This window comes from Pristis pectinata, chromosome 5 (assembly GCF_009764475.1).
Source record: "Pristis pectinata isolate sPriPec2 chromosome 5, sPriPec2.1.pri, whole genome shotgun sequence".
Taxonomy (NCBI): domain Eukaryota; kingdom Metazoa; phylum Chordata; class Chondrichthyes; order Rhinopristiformes; family Pristidae; genus Pristis; species Pristis pectinata.
In genome coordinates, this window is record NC_067409.1 from 18878116 (window position 1) to 18901208 (window position 23093).

Genomic DNA, 23093 nt, shown 5'->3' on the forward strand with positions numbered 1-23093 from the left:
CCACATTAATTGGAACATCTGCTTTATTCATCTCTGTATTTAAACTTTGTAGAAAGCTAAATTATAAATGTTTCTATACTTAATTACAGAAGAATTGATTTCATGATATGTCATTGGTGCAGATCTGCTGTACCTGTCTTGCACTTCAGTTATTTTCAGATACCCTGTATAACAGCACTGAAGCACAGAAATAAACACATTCTTTCTTGCTATGAATTCAATTACACTGAAGTGCTTTAGCTCTGTGCCTTGGCTACAATATGAGGCCACAGGGTTATGCTGGTAAAATATCAAACACAAATATTATTCCTAGAGTCTTAATAATTTCTTACAGTTACTCAGGCTGATAAGACAAATACAGCTATCATTGTTAAATTAAGACAAATTGTTTTTCCACAAAATGAATACATTTTTAATTATTTTCCTCAGCATAAACAAATTTACTTAATATTTTCAGTTTGCTGATTCAGAGGAAGCGTTATTGCAGAGTACGTTGAGAATCATACCTCCCTCATCTTTTGCTTTCCTCCCTCTGATCAATGGAACATTCTCACTCTCTATTAGATAATGACCTTAATCATTCCTGTCCATCTCTGCTAAATATTATACATCACTCATAGAGGCAAAACCTAAAGTAAATATTTTAAACCTCTTCTCCAGGGGCCTCCTGTTAACTTTGACAAGATCATTGTTAATTTTCTAACAGACATTTCCTTTGCATGCCTTATACAACAGAAGGAGATTTTGCCGCTGACTGTAATTTGAGTTGAATGCACTTTTGGGAATATGAGCGGCAGCACGTTGAAGCTTTGGAGCTTGAGGATATAGTGAATCAAAACACACTACGTATTTTGAGTAATGACCGTGGGTCCATCAGATCACCACGGAAAATTAAGCTACAACATCCCTGAGGTGAAATGCAAATGTCAGATTGTCACAAAGCTCCTGAATTTAAAATTCATATTTTTCATCAGTAATTGTTCTAATCGGAGAAATAATTCTGAGGTCTATGCATGATTTGTTAATACTACATAACCAAATTTGGTGCATCTTGGATTAAAACTCAATGCAAAACCTTGAAAAGGTATCTGTGTATTAAAATGTACAGGAATTTGGCCCAGAATCTGTGATGAAAACTGAAGAGATTAATCTCTCGGTTATAACAGGTAATCTGACAGCAATTTTTTGAGTGCACATGTTGAATGTGGAATTCCAGAAGTCATTGTCAGTGATTCACCACACTACCATAGTATGTGTAATGATTCTAGTTTGCCATACAACTGATTGAATAAACTGGGACTGTAATTACCAAGGAGAAGGACATGGATGATGATGAGATTAGGGAGAGATATGTTGACATTCTAGGGCATTTCAATATTAAGAAGGAAGAGGTTTAAGGTGTTTTGAAAAACATTAAGGTGGGTAAGTCCCTGAGGTCTGATTGTTTCTATCCCAGGATACTGAAGGGTGCAAGGGAGGAGATTGCTGGGGCCTTGGCAGAGATCTTTGCATCCTCTTTAAACACAGGCAAGTGCTAAAAGACCAGAGAATAGCCAATGTCATTCCACTGTTGCAAAAGGGACAAACCAGGAAATTATGGGCCAGTGAGCCTTACGTCAGTGGTAAGGAAAATACTGGAAAAGATTTTTAGGGATAGGATTTCCTCACATCTGGAAAAATGAGGACATGAGGGATAGTCAACATGGCTTTGTTCAGGGGAGGTCCTGTCTCACAAATTTGATTGAGTTTTTTCAAGAAGTGACAAAGATGATTGATGAGGGTAGGGCAGTAGATATTGTCTTTATAGAGTAAGAAACAAACTGCTGGAGGAACTTCATGGTTCAGGACTGATGTTGGGTCTCATCCCAAAACGTTGACCATCCCTTTGCCTCCACAAATGATGCTCGACCCGCTGAGTTCCCCCAGTAGTCTGTTTCTTATTCTAGATTTCAGCATCTGCAATCTCTTGTGTGTCTCTTGTCTATGTGGACTTCAGTAAAGCATTTGTCAAGGTTCCTCATGGCAGGCTGGTCCAGAAGATTAAGTCATGTGGGATCCATGGCAAGTTTGTAAATTGGATCCAAAACTGGCCTGATCTAGAAGACAAAGGGTAGCGGTAGAGGGGTGTTTTCCTGACCTGAACAGTGGTGTCCGGCAAGAATCAGTGCTGCCACATCTGTTGTTTGTGATATATGTAAATGATTTGGATGAAAATGTAGGTGGTGTGATTAGTAAACGTCAGGCTGCTGTTTACTGATTACAGCTCAGTGTTCAACACCATCGTAAAATAAGAGAAGATAGCTTTATTAGTCACATGTACATTGAAACACAGTGAAGTACATCTTTTGCCCTATTCATCCCCTCAGTACTATTCAACAAGCTTCAAAACCTGGGCCTCTGTACCTCCCTCTGCTACTGGATCCTCGACTTCCTTATCGGGAGACCACAGTCAGTGTGGATCGGTAATAACATTTCCTCCTCGCTGACAATCAACACAAGCGCACCTTAAGGATGTGTGCTTAGCCCATTGCTCTACTGTCTCTACAGTCACGACTGCATGGCTAATCACTACTTAAACGCCATTTATAAATTCACCGATGACACCACTGTTGTTAGTAGAATCCCAGATGGAAATGAGGCGGCGTACAGGAGTGAGAAAGATCGGCTGGTTGAGTGGTGTTGCAACAACTAGCTCACACTCAACATCAGCAAGACCAAGGAATTGATTGTGGACTTCAAGAGGGGGAAGTCGGGAGAACACACACCAGTCCTCATTGAGGGGTCGGTGGTGGAAAGGGTGAGCAGCTTCAAGTTCTTGGGCATCAACATCTTAGAGGATCTATCCTGGGCCCAACACACTGATGCAATCACAAAGAAGGCACGTCACCGGATCTACTTCGTGAGGACTTTGAGGAGGTTCGGTATGTCACCAAAGTCTCTTACAAATTTCTATGGGTGTACGGTGGAGAGCATTCTGACCTGTTGCATCATAGCCTGATATGGAGGCTCCAACGCACAGGATCGAAAGAAGCTGCAGAGGGTTGTAGGCTCAGCCAGCTCCATCATGGGTACAACCCTCTCCACCATCGAGGACATCTTCAAGAGGTGGTGCCTCAAGAAGATGGCATCCATCACTAAGGACCCTCACCACCTGGGACATGCCCTCTTTGCGTTACTACCATCAGGGAGGAGGTACAGGAGCCTGAAGACTCACACTCAATGATTCAGAAATAGCTTCTTCCCCTCCGCCATCAGATCTCCGAACGGTCCGTGAGCTCATGAACCCTACCTCGTTATTCCTTTTCATTACACTATTTATTTATTTTTGTAATTTATAGTAATCTTATGTCTCTGCACTGTGCTGTTGCTGCAAAACAACACATTTCATGTCATATAAGTCAGTGATAATACATCTGATTCTAATTCTGATGGTGGGTGAGGAAGGTTGTCAAAGGATACAGAAGGATATAGATCAGCTGGAAATTTGGGCTGAAAGATGGCAGATGCAGTTTAATCCAGACAAGTGTGAGGTGATGCATTTTTGGATGGTCGAATGCTGGAAGAAAGTATACAGTAAATGGCAAACCCATTGATGTACAGAGGAATTTTGGGGTGCAAGTCACTAGCTCCCTGAAAGTGGCAACAGAAGTAGATAGGCTGGTAAAGAAGACCTATAGCATGCTTGTCTTCATCAGTCAGGGCATTGAGTATTAAGGCTGGGGAGTCATGTTTCAGCTTTCTAAAACTTAGGGCGGGCCACATTTAGAGTATTTTGTGCAGTTCTGGCCACTACACGATAGGAGGGATATGGAGCCTTTGGAGAGGGTGCAGAAGAAGATGTTGCCTGGATTGGAGTGTATTATCCATAAGGAGAGATTGGACAAACTTGGGTTGTTTTTTCTGGAGCATCAAAGGCAGAGAGGTGATTGAATACAAGTATATAAAATTATGAGAGCCACAGCTAGGGATAGATAGAGTCTTTTTCCCAGGGTGGAAAAGTCAAATATGAGAGTCAAATATTAAGATGAGAGGGAGAAAGTTTCAAGGAGACATGGAGGAGTCTTCTTACACAGAGAGTGGTAGGTGCCTGGAACACTCTGCCAGGGGAGGTGGTAGAAACAGATATGAAAGCAATGCTTAAGATGAATTTAGACAGGCACAAGAACAGGCAGGGAATAGGGGGAGGGTGGGGGTTACAGGTCACGTATAGGCAGATGGGATTAGTTTAGATTGGCATCATGGTCAGTGCAGACATGGTGGGCTGAATGGCCTGTCCCTGTGCTGTCCTATGTCCAATGTCTTCCATAGAGTTTAGATCCATACAAAATTCTTGAAGGGCTTGACAGGCGAGAAGCAGGGAAGATGCTTTCCCTGGCTGAAGAGTCTAGGATCAGGTGCACAGTTCCAAAATAAGGGGTAGGCCATTTAGGACTGAGGTGAGGAGAGATTTCTTCACTCAGAGCGAAGTGAACCTTTAGAATTCTTTACCCTGGAGGGATGTGGAGGCTCCGTCATTTGTGTCAATTCAAAGCAGAGGCTGATAGATTTCTGAACATCACAGGAATCGAGTGATTTGGGGATGGTGCTGGAAAATCGTGCTGAGGTGGAAGATCAGTAATGATCTCAATGAACAGCGGAGCAGGCTTGAAGGGCCAGATAAACAACTCCTCCTCCTATTTTGTAAATTCCTCACAGCAGAAGTCGGTGAATTGACAAGTACCCCACCTGACATTTTTTGACAAACCATTCTGACTGCAAAAACAAAAATCACTGGGATTATCTTGTAGAGTGACATGCACCTTAGTTTATAATTGTTTGCTAAGCCATACCTACTCTATATTAACCTCAATGTCCTTAAAAATGCTAGTTGTACATATGTTGATTCTAATCCCTTGAGATAATTATTTCAAAATCCTTTAAGTTTTTAATATATAAATTATATTTGACCTTGTTTTACTGGTTTATGGTGCTAGCTTCCATGTGATATGTCCCAATCTTTATCCTACAGTCCGTAAAAATGTTTAAAAAGTCAAATTTTATTCCAGTTTAGCATGACAATGTGATTGACTGCTGAGCCTGCACGATGACATCACTGCCGCTGGGCTCCATATCTATCCTGCAGTGACATCAGGATGGACGAAGCCCACATGGCAGTGGTGGCTTTTTGAGATCAGTGTTGACTGCCAACATCTTGCCACCGACCTCAAAATCCAAGCTGTTGTGACTAATGTTGCTGCCAGATCCAGGGACAAACTCATTGCTGGAGAAGAGAGAATACATAGATTCCCACCCAAACTGTAGACTAATTCCCTATCTCAATGACTTCATTCAGTTATCTCTGATTATTACCAAGTCACAGCCTCTCTTCAACTTTGAGCATTTTACTGGCTCAGCTGCCTTCAAGGGCTTGGGAGCAAATCCACAGCTGGATCTAAAATACATTGGACATGCAACTGGAAATGTTCCTGTGTATTTCTCAGCAATAAAACACAAAGATTTTGTCAACTGCCTCTGAGCCAAGGCTCGTTAATTCTGATACACAGATGTAACGGGCTAATTTGTTTGTCTTCAATATATTGGAAACAACCTCTGCCATCCTTTCACAACTGCTATGCCTATTCTGAATGAAAAACCCATAGAGAGACTCAGCAGTGCTATGAAACCACGAATGCAGAATTCTGTAAATGTCATACATTTTAAAAGCTGCACTTTCACAAAGAAGCATAAAGCATGCAATTGCTGGATGTCACAGAGAGAGAAATAAACACAGAGCAGGAGCAGACAAACTTAAAGATCTGAAAAGCCAACCAAGTAGTAATAAATATTAAAAAGTCTGTCATTTTTATTCATAAGTTACAGCTTTTATAATGATAAATGGATTCACAACTATAGATGCATAAATCCTTACCTGAAGGCATATAGCAAGGTTCACTCTGCAGCCAAATGACGTGCTAACTGCTCTTGGGTTAAGGTTCAGGTCTTTAAATAACTTAGAAAACGATTGGGTAAGCGCTATTCGAGGGCGCTCTTCTGCAACAACGACACATGTCCGCACACGAGACAGGTCCAATCCCCTGGTCTAAACACAGAAAAGCACAAGTAATCAAAAGGATTAATAAATATAAGATATCTGATCATGTGATACTCTTCAAAGTCACAGAGCAAACTCTGCCATTGACATTCTGGTACATTTGGTGGAAACTTTGCCTCTCAGATTGTGTTAGCTTTACAGAAGAGGCTGAGGGGAGATTTAGTTGAGGTATATAAAATGATGAGTGGGCTAGGCAGAGTAAGTAGGATGGACCTATTTCCCTTGGAAGGATCAAAACCAGTGAGTACAGATTTTAAACTGAAGGATTAGTAGATGATGGGAGACCAGTGACTGCCTGAAAGGGTGGTGGAGACATTTAAACAATGCTCGGATCTGCACTTGAAGAGCTGTGCACCTTGTGCTGGAAGGTGGGATGAGGATCAGTAGCTCCTTTTTGACCAGCACAGAGACAAACAGACTCTTTCTGTGCCATAAATTTCCGATGATCGATCTTTTGGACCTAGAAGTTGCAGCTGACTCAGCATGTCTTATTCTGAGCTCTCCAGAAGGTATGCAGTCACTTTGTAAGTGAAAATTTGGTGGCTTTCTGATAAATTTGATCCACAAAGCAGAGATTTATTCCTGAATCCTAGTTGGAATAATTTTCACACTGCAAGCTGTACAACAACTGCCCCTTAAAATGTCTACACTTCTTGCTGCCTCGGTAAAGCACCCAACATAACCAAAGACCCCACTCACCCTGGACAGTCTCTCTTCTCCCCTCTCCCATCGGGCAGAAGGTACAAAAGCCTGAAAGCATGTACCACCAGGCTCAAGGACAGCTTCTATCCCGCTGTTGAATAATCCCCTAGTACGACAAGATGGACTCTTGACCTCAATCTACCTCGTCATAGCCTTGCACCTTATTGTCTGCCTACACTGCACTTTCTCTGTAACACTTTATTCTGCATTCTGTTATTGTTTTTCCCTTGTATGACCTCAATGCACTGATGTGATGAAATGATCTGCACGGATGGCATACAAAACAAAGTTTTTCTCTGTATCTTGGTACATGCTTAAATTGAATTTAAATTAAATTAAATTTAAATTGGTTTATTATCATCACATGTACCGAGGTATAGTGAAAAGAGAGAAAGTCCGGGCTGAGTGGGGTCTAACCAATTTACCAATTTAAAATGTGTATTTTTAAGATCATTTTCATCAACTTGGCATGCTTTTTTTGCCTTTTTTTTCAGAAATGCTTTTAAAAGGCAGGCGGAGATGATGGAAAGCCCAACATCAAAAGAAATTTACGAAAAGAGAAATAGGTTAGCTGTCCTTTTTTAGTTTTCTTGCAATGCTTAACATAATAATTTCTCAAAATCTATCCTCATCATTTTCATTGCCTACATTATTTGAACAGTATTCCCCGTATAAACAAGTGGATCCCAAAATACTAAATTTAATTCTGTTTAAAAGAAACATAATGGTGATCTATCATCTCAATAAAAAGTTGATGACACTGATGATTCCCAAGTGCATTCAGGCAATGAGAGAGAATAGGTTGCACTATTACTGGGAATTAAGGAGAAAGGTGACTGACACTGATGGGATTGCTTCTACTGTGAGCCAGCAGGGACCCAATAGATTTAGTGGCCTCCTACTCTGCTATAATAAGTAGAAATAAGTCTGATGTGTGGAATATTTACAGTGATCCAAGGGGCAGAAATTAGGTTTGGGCTTTAGTGGTAAACGTGCAAGAGTGTGACCACCAGTCGTACTTGCCACCACACATTTGCTTCTAGTCATGTCCATTCAGTGGCAGATATTCATCCATTATCGTGGCAGAGGCAATGATCTTTGTTCCTCAAAGTTTCCAACAGGAATTTAGCTCAATATTATTTGCGGCATTGCTCCACTGGTGCCTGAGTGGGGCCACGTTAGCTTTCCTGTGCAGGGTGTGGGCATCCCTGGAATTGCCACCATTTATTGTCCATCGCCAAATGCCCCTGAGTTGAAGAGGTAGATAAAAATCAACTACTTTGGTCCAACCCAGATGAGCTAACGGCAGCCGATTTCCTTCCCTGAAGGATATTAGTGAACAAGATGGATTTTTTTAACAACAATCTGTCAGCTTTTTTTTTGCAATTCTTTATTTATTTAGTTAGTTGAATTTAAATTCACCAGCCGTGGTGGATGGATTCAAATTCATTTCCGAATCAACAGTCCAGAACACTGGTAGCCAATCCAACAACTTAACTGCCGTCGTAAGGTACCCTTCCAAAACTAACCCTCTGCCACCAGATATGCATCATCCTCCCATTTTTACGAGACTCAGGGTTGAAGAACACTTGCTTCCACCCTAGTTCTGAGGAGTGGAATGTGCCTGTGCATGAATTCTTTTAATAGTTGTTCTTTGTTAAACTCTCAGTAAACACCAGGTTTTCACATTAGTTGCTACAACAGTATATTTAATTTGAAATTATAACATTTCAAAAGTTACCATTTCAAATGACATCTGGCATTTGAGAAAATCAGAGTATTTTAATTTGAAAACAGTTAGAAAATAGGTGGTACTTTATAGGTGTACTTTCTCCTAATGTAATGCTAACATTAGAAATTACTTCTGTCATCTTTTCACCCTACTTACTTTCAAGACTTTGATGAGTTTTGAGTTCATTTCTACACAATTTCTATACATAAAGGTAGCTATACACAATTTGAGTTTATTTCTACAAAGTTCCGAGCTACGTTTCATTTAATCCAGATCACTGCATAGTTACGCAATGATTGAAAGCAGACCTACAACATTCGAATACACCTGCAGAGTAAATTCTAAATTGAAGATTAGCTGTCACAGAAATTAAAAAAGAAATCATTAACCTTGAGTGATTCAGTTTGCGAGCCAAGCCCCTTTGTGCAGAGTTCCATGACAGAGTAGGAGCAGAAGGTGTCTCGGACTTTATACTGACTGACAGCAAGAAGCCAGAGTGAGGGGTTTATCTCCAATTCTGAAGGTGGGATTAGGATGGACTGATGCCCTGAGTAGACACTGCAAAAAAAACCAGAAACCTGGATATTAACATGGTGACAAATAAATGCTAAAGCTTAACTAATGCTCAATGATGCTGTTGCTCATAGCTGTTGTTTCTAACATTTCAAAAGTTACCATTTCAAATTACATTTGACATTTGAGAAAATCCAGTGTTTTTGGCAAAATCTACAACATTGTACACTCAGTCCTCATTATCTGCAGGGAACAGCAGTACAGGCATCCCATGGATGATTAGAAAGATGTGGATACCAGCAAGGCTCTCCCTTATGTAAAGGTATTAACACGAATACCCTCATCCTTGGTGGAAGTGGCGGGAGGGAGGTGCCTTGCTGAGATTCTCCCTTATCTCCAAAGCAACCTTCATTCTAATGATCTCTGTAAATTAGAGGCCCCTCAACTCCCACAAGACTAAGTCGTACTGGTGACAAAGTGCCACTACTCTTAGTTTTGAGCTGCATCATTGATTTGTCTGAAGCTGGCGAGAGTGGGAGAAATTCCAGGCATTGCACTTGTTACTCAGATCTCAGCCCTGCTCCCAATCCACACAATCAGATCCCATCCTAATTAGGGAGAGGCTGGACTTGTGGCCCAGGGAACCTCAGGCAGAAGTTCCCCTAGCAGGCTGACACCACAGCAGAGGGCTTTGGAGAACCTTGTAATGCTCACTGACACTCCCAGTGATACAAGGCCAAATCTGGAGAGCTTGCGAATTTGTGGACAGCAAATCAGTGGATAATGAGGACTGTGTGAATTGTCTTTGTGAATTTTCTGAACATATTAAAATGTTGCCAATTGCAATGAATCCTCTGACTCGTGAAACTGGAAAGAGAAAGTAGAGGGGAAATATTAATTAATTGTTTTCCTAACTGACAAATAAGGGAAGCAGTCCACTTCAAGAATATATTCTGTTACCTCCTTGATGTAAATGAGAAACAGATGAACAATACAACATAATAAAGTATCTGCAGAAGATCTTGCAGTAGAATATCATAAATACAGGAGTTGAAGGGAGAGATTAACAAAGCAGATAAATAGATCTTTAACACAGAAATAAAATAAGAAAAGGCCATAAAGAGACAAACTGATTTAGATTTACAATATAGGTTTCATTGATGCAATGAAAAAAATGCTTGACTTGGACCAAATATTTGGTTGGCTCATAATTAGAGCATATGTATAGTTCTGAGCATTGATATACATTTATGTCCGTGAATGAGTTCAGAAAATTACCAAAATTATAACAGGAATTAAAGATTACCGTCAAGAGGAAAAATTTGTAAAGATGGGACCTTTCTGACAAAATCTAATAAAACTTTCAAGCTATGAGAAGTTTTGGGAGAGCCAATAGTGATGGTTGCTCCCAAGTGTTAAAGAATCAATAACAAGGAGGGAGGGAAATTATAACAGTTTCTTGGCCATAAAGGGATTGTAAGAACATGCATTTTTTCTACAAGTGGCTATTGAAACAGAGATAATGTAATAGGGATTTGCTTAAATATTTCTAAAGGAAGCCTGTGGAGTAACAGGACAAGGATAAATTGTTACTTTAATTATCAGAGTTTCAGAAATATCAGCAAATTCAATGCCCTACAATAGAGGCGATATTTCCCTAACCAGTTAGATTTTAATTATCCTAATAGCTTAATCTGAATTCAAGTATTGTGGAAGAACCAGGGATCCCATTTCTGTACTTCGCAATCTTAACATAAGATACAATAAGTTTTAGAAACTTAATAATTATAGTGGTTAAATAATGCTTAAATATGTAATTAATGATATTTTTGCATTTGAGGAGGTAGTGCAGGCAAGCAGTCTCACAACATTTAATAAGTGTCTGGATGAGCACCCGAACTGACAAGACATAAAAGGCTACTGATAAGTAAGAGGAAAGTGGAATATGAGGATTGGCCAGAGGGAAACAAAATCAGCCAGCAGGAGCTTCAATACATAGGAAAAAAGGAGATCAGCAAAGGTTAATGTGGGTCCTTCACAGACAGAATCAGGGGAAATTATATTGGAGAACGAGGAAATGCTAGAGAAATTAAACAAGTACATGGAAGAGGACGCAGAAAATCTACTGGAAATAGTGAAGAACCACAGAATGAGAATAAATGAGCTCAAAAAAACAGCATTAGTGAAAAATCAGTATTGGAGAAATTAATGATACCCAACTGATCCTAGTATTGAAGGAGGTGGCTGAGGAGATAATGGATGGACTGGTTGCCATCTTCCAGAATTCCACACGTTCTAGAATGGTTCTTACTGGTTAAGAAATGAGGAAGAAAGAAAACTGGGAGCAATAGACCAATTAGCCTGACTTCAGTGTTAGGAAAAATACTGGAATCTCTTAATAACAAGGAGGTAATAGGGCACTATGAAAATAATAGAAGGATTGGCAGAGTCAACGTGGATTAATGAAAGGGAAATCACATTTGACTGATCTAATTTTTTTGAGATTGTAACTAACAGAACAGATAAGTGAAAACCAGTTGCTGTGGTGCATCTGAACTTTCAGAGGCTTTGAATAAGGTGCTACAAAGAGAATAATGAACAAAATAAGATCGCATGATATTCAAGTTAGCATGGACTGAGGATTCAGTAATGGACAGAAAGCAGAGTTGGATTAGATGAATCATTTTCTGGTTGGGAGATTGTGACCAGTGGGTGCCACAGAGATCGGTGTGAGGGCACTGGCTGTTCACAATCTCCTTCAAGTACAATATATCCAAGTTCAATGATGGCACTAAACTCGTGGCAATGTGGACTGTGAAGAGGGTGCAGAGGGGCTCCTGGAGGACATAGAGGTTAAATAAATGGGCAAGGACAAGGGAGATGGTAGATAATGTGGGGAAACATGAGGGCTTCTGCTTTGGTGGAAAGGTGGAATATTTTAAATGGTGAGAGATTGAAAGGTGTTGATGTTTGGAGGCACAGATATATAGGTGCAACAAAAAATAAGGAATGGATATAGTATGCTGGCCTTTATTGTAAGAGGCTTTGACCAGAAGAGTAGAGATACCTTGTTCCAATTATATAGGCCCCTAGTGAGACCACCTCTGCAATATTGCATACAGGTTTGGTCTATGGAATGATGTACTTGCAACAGAGGAGTTTGGAGAAGGCTAGCCAGGTTAATTCCTGGGATGATGGGATTTCTCTGTGAGGACAGATTAAGATGACTGAGCTAATACTCTCTTCAGTTTGGAAGAATGGGAGATGATCTTACTGAAGCATACAAAATTCTCATGGGACTTGACCTGGTACATAACAACCTGAGAAACAGGAGCAGGAGTAGGCCAATCAGCCCCTCGAGCCTGCTCCACTATTCAAGAAAGATTATGGCTGATCCAATCTTGGCCTCAACATCATTTTTCCCCCTTCTCCCCATATCCATCCACACTTCAGTTTAATTATCTGTCTGTCTTGGCCTTGAATATATTTAATGGCTCCACCTCCAAAGCCCTCTGTGGTAAAGACTTCAAGAGGTTCACAACTCTCTGAAAGAGGAAATTACTCACCTTTGCCTTAAACAGGTAATCCATTATTCTGAAACTATGCTTCGTAGTTCTAGATATCTGCGCTAGAGGAAACATCCTCCCAGTCAATTCCCCTCAGAATCTTACGTTTCAATAAGATCATCTCTCATTCCTCTGAAATCCAATGAGTAAATTCTAAATCTGCTCAACTTTTCGTCAGACATCACCTGTTATCCCAGTAATCAACCTTGTGAACTTCCTCTGCATCGCAGCAAATGCAAATAGAAATGGGGACCAAAACTGTACACAGTACCGCAGGTGCGGGCTCAGCAGCACCCTGCAAACTTGCACCAACAACTTCCCAACTGCTATGCTCCATATCATTTGCAGTGAAGGCCAACATTTCATTAGCCTTCCAAATTAATTGCTGTACCTGCAGGACCAAATCTTTTTTATTTCATGCACCAGGACCCATGGATCCCTTTGTACTGAAACATTTTGTAGATTCAAAATTAAGTAATAATTTGCTTTTTAAGTCCTTCTTCCAAAGTGGATAACCTCACATTTTCCCACATTATGTCCATCTGCCAACTTGTTGCCCACTTGCTTAATCTATTTATACCCTTTGGAAGCTCTCACATTTGTAGATGCAGGCCTGATACTTCCCCAGGATGGGCAGAGATTTACCCAGGCTGGGGAGAGACTTCCCCAGGCTGGGCAGAGACTTCCCCGAGCAGGCTGGGCAGAGACTTCCTCGGGCTGGACATAGACTTCCCCAGGCAGTCAGTGTCACAAAGTAAGGGGTCAGTCTTTCAGAAAAGACAGAAAGGAATTTCTACATCAAGAGGGTAGTGAATTTTAGGAATTCATTACCCAAGAGACTCGTATTTTTCCTCACAACATAGAAGGAGGCCATTCAGCCTATCAAATCGATGCTGGCTCTCAGAACAACTCCATCAATCACTTCCCGCACTTGTTTTCCTCTCTCTCACATTCCCATTAACTTCCCCCAGTTCTCCTGTCACCCACCTACACTGTGGTGATCTGCAGCAGCCAATTACCCAACTATCTTTGGGATGTTGGGAGCAAACTGGGAGTACCCGGGGGCGACAATGGCTAACACGAGGGGACATAATTTTAAGGTGATTGGAGGAAGGTATAAGGGGGATGTCAGAGGTAAGTTTTTTTACACAGAGAGTGGTGGGTGCATGGAACGCACTGCCTGCAGAGGTTGTGGGGGCAGATACATTAGGGACATTTAAGAAAGATAGACACATAAATGATAGAAAAGTAGGGGGCTATGTGGAAGGGAAGGGTTAGATAGATCTTAGAGCAGGATAAAATGTCGGCACAACATTGTGGACTGAAGGGCCTGTACTGTGCTGTAATGTTCTATGTTCTATGAATGGCACAGCAAGCATAAGGGGCCAAATAATCTGCTCCCTCTTCTGATTCTTATGTTCTATAATACTTGTGTTCCGAGTTGTGTTCTGTACACAAGAAGCATTTTCATTGTCAAATTAGCCACATAAATTTTCAATCACCAGGCAAAACAAAATCGTTTGTGAAAATAACTTTCCGAATGGAGGCCGTCCCTTCCTGCCCTTGACGAGGCTTACCCTTCCCCTCCCAGAGGAAGGTCCCCTGCTAACGGTACTATTTGGGGTGCTTTGCTGTCCCAATTAAGATATTGTTTTAATGCACTGACAAGTTTTCTGTTACCTACTACTGCTGTTTTAAAATAATCAATCCACTGCATTGTTGGAAACCCAGATGCAAGCAATTTATTTATTAAAAACAGACACTTTGGGAACTCAGGCAAATCAAAAGCACTACCCCTAGATTAACAAGAACTTGAGTCAGGAAAAGATTAGTCATTAGTCTCTTGGCTTTACATATGTAGTAGACACTGAAAAGTTCCAAAATGAGTCAAATCCATATCTGTAAAAGGAACTGATGCCACAAGCCAAACAACAAAAGGATTAACAAAAGGAAACAGCATACAGTAAGAATATTATCTGTCTTTCTTTGAACATAAATTCAATAAGCAAATCAATCAATGCTGCATAAATATCTATCATTATGCTGGACACTGTTAAAATATCAAAGCAAACCTATGCACAAATTGTTCTTATGCATCACAGATGGTCAATGGCTCAATCAATAAAATATAAGGAGTCTTTCAATAGTTTTGGGGTGGTTTGTATGCGAGTTGTTTGACTAAAACTAACTTGCAATGGGCTTCGCTTTCCTAATGTAACTTGGCCATCTGCTACTTTACATGCATTTTCAATCCGTCTGGGAAAGTCAGCAAATGACAGTCTTAGGAGAGTAATGCTTTATTAAATATAGCATTCCTTTTGATCTGCTGAATTTAAAGGTCATTGAAAAGATAATTACAATGTATAGTTTTTTTCAGCTATTTCAATGTTTCCAATTTAATACCTAATTAGGCCAAACAACAAGATACAGAATGTTACTCATGGGTTTGTGCAAGTTGAAAGGAGCAAAATATTTCACTTGCTATGCTGAAGAACCATAGAGCATGGAAAGGAAACATTTCAAAGCCACAAGAGTTGGATCCCTACTTTAGGGGAAGAACCTGTAAAAGACAAGTTACAGTTTAACAACTCAGATAATCAATAATGTAAGTGCTAAGTTAAATTTTTAATAGTTATCAGGTTAATTTGGTTTGCTGGTCATGAGATAAAATTCTTTACATGGCACCATTGGTTGCTGGAGTTGGGTGGGGAGGGAATGTTAGTTTGAGAGCTTTGTGTTCATTTAGAGTCACAGAGTCATACAACACGGAAACAGGCCCTTTGGCCCAACCGATCCATGCCGACCAAGATGCCCATCTAAGTTAGTCCCATTTGCCCACATTTGGTCCATATCCCTCCAAACCTTTCCTATCCATATACCTGTCCAAGTGAATTTTAAATGTTGTTAATGTACCTGCCTCTACCATTTCCCCTGGTAGCTCATTCCATATACTGACCAACCTCTGGCTGAAGAAGTTGCCCCTCAGGTACCTATTAAATCTTAAACCTTTGGCTTCAAGTTCTTGATTCACTGGGAAAAAGACTGTGTGCATTCACTCTCATGAATTTAAGCACCTCTATAAGATCACCCCTCATTCTCCTATGCGCCAATGAACAAAGGCCTATCCTGTCCTGGCAACATCCTCATAAATCTTTATTGCACTCGTTCTAGCTCAATGGCATCCTTCCTATAGCAGTGTGACTAAAACTGAACACAATATTCCAAGAGCGGCCTCACCAACATCTTGTACAACTGTAATATAACATTCCAACTTCAATACTCAATGCCCTAACTGATGAAGGCCAGTGTGCCAAAAGCCTTCTTTGCATGATTTGATAAGATCATGGGACCTTGTACATCTGAACAAGTAAATGGGGCTTTGGTGCCCAGCCTCATGTAGACCTGTTGTTTCCTGAGTGCAGTACTGCAGTGTCAGCCTGCGTTATTTGATCAGGTTCCAGGAGAATCTACTAACTTCTGGCTCAGAGGCAAGAGTGTTTCCAATTGCCTCAACTTGTCATTAAACCCATGATTTTGCAAAGCTGCACAATCTCAAGAAGAAATTGAGTGATTCAGGGCTGGACAGGTTAACGGAACATATGGAATCCTGGGCTTCTCAAGTAAAGGGAGAAGAACATTAAACTGAACCCTTGTCATGCCACATATGGAGTCCTACATCCAACTCTGGGTCACTGCATTTAGAAAAGATGCATAGGCCATTGGATGCCTGCAGAAAAGATTAATAAGAACAATTCAATGGATGGCTTATTTCATTTCTGAAGGCAGATTAGAGAATCTGGTTCTCTTCTCCTTGGAGCAAAGAAGGTGAAGAGAGGACTTGATAGAGGTATTCAAAACCTTGACAGGTTTAGACAGGATGAATAGAGAAAAACTGCTATGATTAGAAGAGGAGCCAAGAAGGAAAAAAGATTAATTTGGAATGATCATTAAAAGACCACAGGTTACACAACACAACACTTTGTTATTTACACAGGCAGTAGTTACAATCTGGAATGCAGTGCTCAAGGGTGTGGTAGACACAGGTTCAACTGCAGCTTTCAAACAGCAACTGGATAAATCTTTGAAAATAAAAGAAACTGCAGGGCTCTGGGGAATGGGATTAATTGGATTGCTCTGTGAAGAACTGGCACAGAATTGATGGACTGAGCGGCCTCCTGTTCTCTATTGATTCTGCGATTCAGTGACATGCCATTGGAACTGCAAATTAATTGCTCTCAACCGACGCATGTGTGTATGTGTAGGATTAAACACAGAGCAAAAGTCAGTAGGATCAACAGTGTCTGACATCTAGCCATTATGAACTTTATATCCTGAAAGGTTCCAACTGGGGATTTCTCTGGGATCATTAATTTCCTTCCCCAGAGTGTTATATAACCTGTCCAGACGTGCCAGCTAGCAAAGACCAACATCTATTAATGATCCTATAAGGATGCCAGTTACGTGTCAAGCTTGTGCTGAGAAATGCAACTGAGATTGGTCAAATATAGATCAACTTGGATTGTGGCGGATGTCAGAAAAAGCAGAAAAATAACAACAGGGAGGACCTTCCATTCCCTGAAGTCACTGGCCATCAGCCAATAGGACAAACGCTGGGTGGCCCTGGTGTAGCTTTTGCCTGGACCCTGGCTCTCAGCAATTTATAATGGCAGGGAGTAACTTAGGGTCTGTCGCAGGGCAAGCATTTGACTGCTATCCTGACTCTTGAACGGACCTCTTATACAATAAAGATGAACTCTTAATCTAGCATATCATGGCTCTTGCACTTTATTTGTGTACTTGTACTGTACTTTCTCTATAACTGTAACACTATATTCTGCATTGTTATTGCTTCTCCCTTTGCACCACCTTGATGTAATATTTCCACTGTATCTCGGTCCATGTGACAACAATAAACCAATTACCCTCAACTCACCAGCTATCAAAGCTATCCCTGCTACTCATATACTGCTTAGGACCCACTTAAAGAAAAAGTTTAGAGATTATTAAAATCATACACTCATACACTTCAAAATACTTAAACCAAAAATTAAATCAAACAAACACTGCTACTTTTCTTCCTCCAGCAGTCAAAGTCTCCCATTTATTTTAATCGGCTGCTTCACTTGTGCCAGATTTAACCTACCCCAGCCTCAACAGGTAGATTTGCCAGTCTGATAACTGGGTAGAGTACAGGGGTAGCTGGCAGCACAGACAGCAGATTTGAAAGGTGTTGCAGTCAGTTCTTGCCCACGCCAGTGCTGGACTTTCAGGACTTCTTCAAACATAAATGTGAAAGAACACCACCAACCCGCCACCAACCCAGCACAAGTGCCCAACACTGGGCAGGTCCGCCGCAGAAGTTTCAATCAGGCGGCTGATTGACCTCTGATGATCAAGGAGGACAATGAGTGCAAGTACTCCAAGCAGTTCCGTGGAGTTTCACTCTCTCATCAGTAATCACAAATCTATGGCACAGAAAGAAGTGATTCAGCCCATTGTGTCCATTCTGTCAAAAATGGACCACATATGTCAATCTCCCTCATTCTCTAAGTCTTTGGACCCTAAGTTACTCCCTGCCGCCATAAATTGTCAAGAGCCAGGGTCCCAGCAAAAGCTACACTTCCACCATTAAACCTCTTTTATTTAAACGCAGTGAGGATTTCTGCTCCTAGCCAGGCTCCCAGCGAAAGATTACACTTGGGGCCATTTTGTAAGAAAGTGCTATCCAAAAGAGGGGACATAATCTTTCTACCAATTAATTTAAATCTAAACCCCCACTGATTGCCCTTCAACCAGGGGAAACGAGTTTCTCCTCATTGATTTATCTAGACCTCCAATAATTCTGTATACAAGTGGTGACAATCCGATGGGTTCATCATGTCCTTGACTATTAATTTTACCACTGTGGGTAACTGGGATCCTTGATTGAATGGATAAAAGGTGCTTATTAACATCAGCTTCTCACCTGCAGAGGCACCAAAGCACAAATCCGAGTCCACAATAGGGGTCCAAGCAGATTGCTACTTCTCGGGAAGGGTAGAGCTCACACTGCAGCTTAATTGATCGACACAAGGCACTGGTTGCTGCATGGGACATCTGCCAGGCAAAGGAAGTGTCTCATTAGAAATTCCAACATCTCCATAAAATTTCTTCCTCTACAACTGAGAATTTCCCTCAAAGTTGCATTGGTGTAAGATCGAAACTATACTGTCATAGAGTAATTTTAAATAATTTCAAAAATAGTGCACTTAGACACTTTTAAACAATTAATATTTTAGTACTCTTTCAAAACTGCTTTTTTTTCCTTCTGACTGGTTTACATTTACTTTTAGATAAAAAGATTGAGCCTATCAGAAACCTAGTGTAATCTGTGGTCTTTATATAAAAAAAGGATTACCCTACAACACACTGTCGTACTTCTTTAAAAATTTACTGTAACTTGTCATACAATTGAACATGCACACTAAGTGGCCTGAGGGGCCAGTCAATCCCACTGCTGATTGGCATCATCCACTGTTGAGTCAGCTTCGCAATTTGGATGGCAACTCTAGCTGAGCTCACTCTCAGATTTTGCACATGCATTCATGGAAAAAAGTCTAACCAATAGGGCTTTTAAAGCTCCTTTTGTAAATTAAACCATTCTATTAAAATTTTAAATCAGTGCTTCATCTCTCTTAAACATGCAATGTTGTGCAGTATTTAAGCTACAATTTAAAGATTATACTACAAAATAGGTATTTGTAATTTTCATGAGAGGGATTTGTAATGCGTACAAATATAGGTATGCATCCTGAAAAATGAACCAGCACCGAAATGCACATAGAAAGGAACTTAGCTATACATGGTATGTAAAAACCATAATCTGTGCAGAATCAAATTGCAATTTGATAGGTTATACTGGAAAGTATTCATATTTAGAAACCTCTGATTTAACGAAATGAAGATCGTGAGCTTAAAGATTGTGATTTCTTAATTTTAAAATGACTCAAGGTGTTAACTGGACAATATTTTAAATATAGATAGACTCAGTTTTACAATTATATTTTGGGTTTTCATTTGTCTGAAATATTTTAATATTTTAAGATCTATAGTTTGCAACGATCAACTGCACATATTTGAAAACATCTAAACCAGTTTATCAATTAGCTTGAAGAACAACACCATTTTCAATTACTTTAATGTTAACAATAGAAAATACATTAAATTCACACAATTCAAATAATATGAAATCATAAGATCATCCAAAAATAACATTAGGGACTCAAACAGGTCTTTGAAGGCTTGACTAACATTCATAAAGCAGGAGAGATGGCTTTCATGAATAAAAATAGCAATAGTCTATCAAAGGACTCACATTATGAGTGAACTGATTGATGGAAATAGAGGGCAAGGCTTGTGTATATATGCCAGGTGCTCCTGTGTAAGAGTCTTCAACCTCCCAGCAGTAGTTTTTCTACATTTAATTCAAACTAAGAATTCTTAGTAGTCTGCACATAAGAAAGCCATTACATTTTACACAATGGAACTGTTTCAGCTGCAATGCAAAAGGTTAAGAATCTCAATTGGGACAACCCAATTTTAATCCCAGATTTCTTTATCAACATTCATACTTCGGTCTTCCCCTAGGAGAGAAAGAACTGTTAAGTATAGTGAAGTCATTTTACTTTGATTGAGAGGGGTAGTTTTCTCACACTGCTCAAGTGCATCTCCATGTAAAGTGACCAATACCGAAGTTGTCTGTGGAGGTCTGCACAGGCCAAATTATTTCATCCTCTTGTTTGAGAGCAGGCTGTCTCTTTATATAAAGATAGGACAATGGAATTATTTCCAATCTCCCCCTCAGTGCAAATAAAAATACTGTAATCTTTCTGCAATAGTGTCTTGATGTGAATTAATTTGGCAGGGAGCTCGGGGAATGATAGGAAAAATAATGTTGCCTCAATGCTAACAAATATCTTGGGGATTTTTATGGTTAATTAAAATAAACACGCTTTTAATTATTAATCATGCCAAGATCCATGCTCGAAATATAAAACAACAGTCAAAAACAAAGCCTCTCAACTCTACAGGCCTGAGCATGAATCCAGCCCAGTGATGAGTAATGAAAGTCACATGCTCACAGTGATGACAAAGTCATCTGAGAATTCACAGCTAATCTAGGGAGCGCAAAATGGAAGCGTCTTTGGCTGCAGTGGACTTGGTGCTGTTACTGGCAATGAACGGAGCCCTCATATCTCTGTCACTGCCTGCTCTCACGCTCCAGGGCAAATTTCAAGGGCTGTGATAAAGATTAATAAGCAGAACAGCTCCTGCTGTCACTCTACACACAGTTTCTTGGAATACTAGGATACCTAATGCAAAATAACAATAATTTATTGCATTTGTGCAATATAAAATTAAAGTAAGTGATAATTAAGCTTTGGTTTGATAATATTTGCTCTCAGCTCACTGTGCACAAGTCTAAAGTTAATTTGGAAAGATTCTATCAGATAAAGGTAACAGACTGGAAGCAGCAACTTCAGGTACTTTCATTGTTCAAATCTTCACAGAGCAATCCCTAAAACCTTTAAATCATTTTGCATTGTAAAAGTGTAATTCAAGGAAATACCATTGTTCAGCCAATGAGGGCAGAAAATAACATAAAAACCTCAAAACCATGGCACTTTTTAATGAATTACATATATATCCAGGCCTCCAGTTACACAGTAAAGTTTATTTTGCAAATAGTTCCCAAAAAGCTCAAAATTAAATTGCGCAATTAAAATATGCAGTGTTTTGCATTTATGTAAACCAAAAGAATAATCTAATTTGCCATTATCTGAATCTTAGCTTTTGTCTGGGAAAAAGTTGTTGATGCAAACAACCACCCAGTAATCATTCTCTGCAAATTATGCATAAAGGGACAAGTTAAGGTTTTTTTTATGTGCACAGATTTTCTGTGCTCAGACTAAACTGAGAATCTTTCTTCATGCACCTCCAGTGAGAGCTGCAAATATTTTTGCTGTTTAATATCTTCTGTATTCCGCTCAAATGGCATGCCTTGGCCCAAAGCTGAGGACCACTGTGACATTTAACCACTCTTTAGTCTGACTGTTCTGCACCCGCTGTACAGCAGAATGCCAGATTAGCACCAAGTTGTGATGACAGCCCATGCTCACTCAAAAAATAGTTCAGGCAAGACCTTACAATCAGAGTGACTTTCAGTTCACCAGCCTGGCCTGGATTAGATGCTAAACCACAGACAGTAAGAATATTTGCTAAACGACTGGAACATTTAGCATACAGTAAACAATTTACATATACAAGGAAAAACTAATAAAAAGGAATTTCTATATATGTAATAACATGTTACAATTTTTTTATATAGTTGTGCTATTTTTCTTGATATTCAAGAAAGCTTGCAAACTGCTCCCTTACACAGTTACAACACCCCACTGACACAGGATTTGAACACACAGATGAGAAAGATTCTTTGGCAGTAGAGAGCTTGAATTTACCCAAACACAAAAACAGCAATGATCAGTAATTCATAGCCAGTTAAAGAATACAAAAAAAACAATTTACAATTTTTTTCCACAATATCTTGATGCAAGAACAATGTCACGGTCCAATCGTTTAGCTGATCTAGAGAAATTACAATGCGTTTTTAATTCCACAACCTGTAGACATTCTAAAGATGCTTTGCTGTTGTTTTTAGAGCTAGTTTGATTAATGGAAGCTGTGACATTGTTCCATTTTCATATGATCTCACCCTGTGAGCTGTTGCAACAGTTGGCTCAAAAATATATTTCTCCCGCCATCCCCCCACTATTCCTTCTCTCTTACCAAAGGAGACAGCTGATGCTTGCCACTGTATAAATACATCATCATAGATATTCTTTAAAATGAACATAGAATGTAAATATTTACAGACTATTCAACCGTGGTTGCATTCCAACTGATCCGCATCATACGTTCACCTGTGTAAACCACAAACTTTACAGCAGAAGTCACTGGATAGATATCAGGGCCAGGAACCACAATTACAATCATCTTGAAAAATCATCATCTTGAAAACTCATTGATACAGAGGGCAACTATTATGGGTGAAAACAACTCAGCACAGAACAAGGATCACATTGAGACGTTCCTGGGCTGTGTGGTTTCAATCCAGACCAGGCAACAAATTTACCAACCAAACAATTAGAGGAACATTGCATTTCGTGAGATTTAAAATAAGCATTTATTCCATTTTAAAAATAAACAGGGGAAAACAGTTATATGTTACAGATGCACTTATGAGCACCTTAGCACAAACATTAAAAAATGACAACAAAACGTCAAGGAAATACAGTGTTTACAATGTTATCAGCAAGGCTTGTACGCAGACTTGTGTGCTTGACACATAAATCCTAGTTTTGTCTATATTAAAAGATTCATTTGGAACAAAAGAGTAATTGTTTGTGAATTTTTAAGCCTAAAATAATCATTGGCAAAATTTTAAGACTGA

The 23093-nt window shown here is 39.8% G+C and overlaps 1 protein-coding gene across 2 annotated transcripts in view; it reads right to left on the reverse strand.

Moving 5' to 3' along the window:
* LOC127570339 (disco-interacting protein 2 homolog C) overlaps positions 1-23093 on the reverse strand; it is a 504340-nt gene that overhangs the window by 52764 nt on the left and 428483 nt on the right. Inside the window, exons 29-32 of one of the 2 annotated variants that reach the window (XM_052015786.1) lie at positions 19959-20057; positions 18570-18700; positions 8915-9083; positions 5909-6079 (exon numbers count right to left, since the gene is read on the reverse strand). In XM_052015786.1, the coding sequence (XP_051871746.1) occupies positions 5909-6079; positions 8915-9083; positions 18570-18700; positions 19959-20057 (570 nt within the window). The remainder of the gene's footprint in view (positions 1-5908; positions 6080-8914; positions 9084-18569; positions 18701-19958; positions 20058-23093) is intronic. The other variant, XM_052015787.1, reaches the window with a different exon arrangement.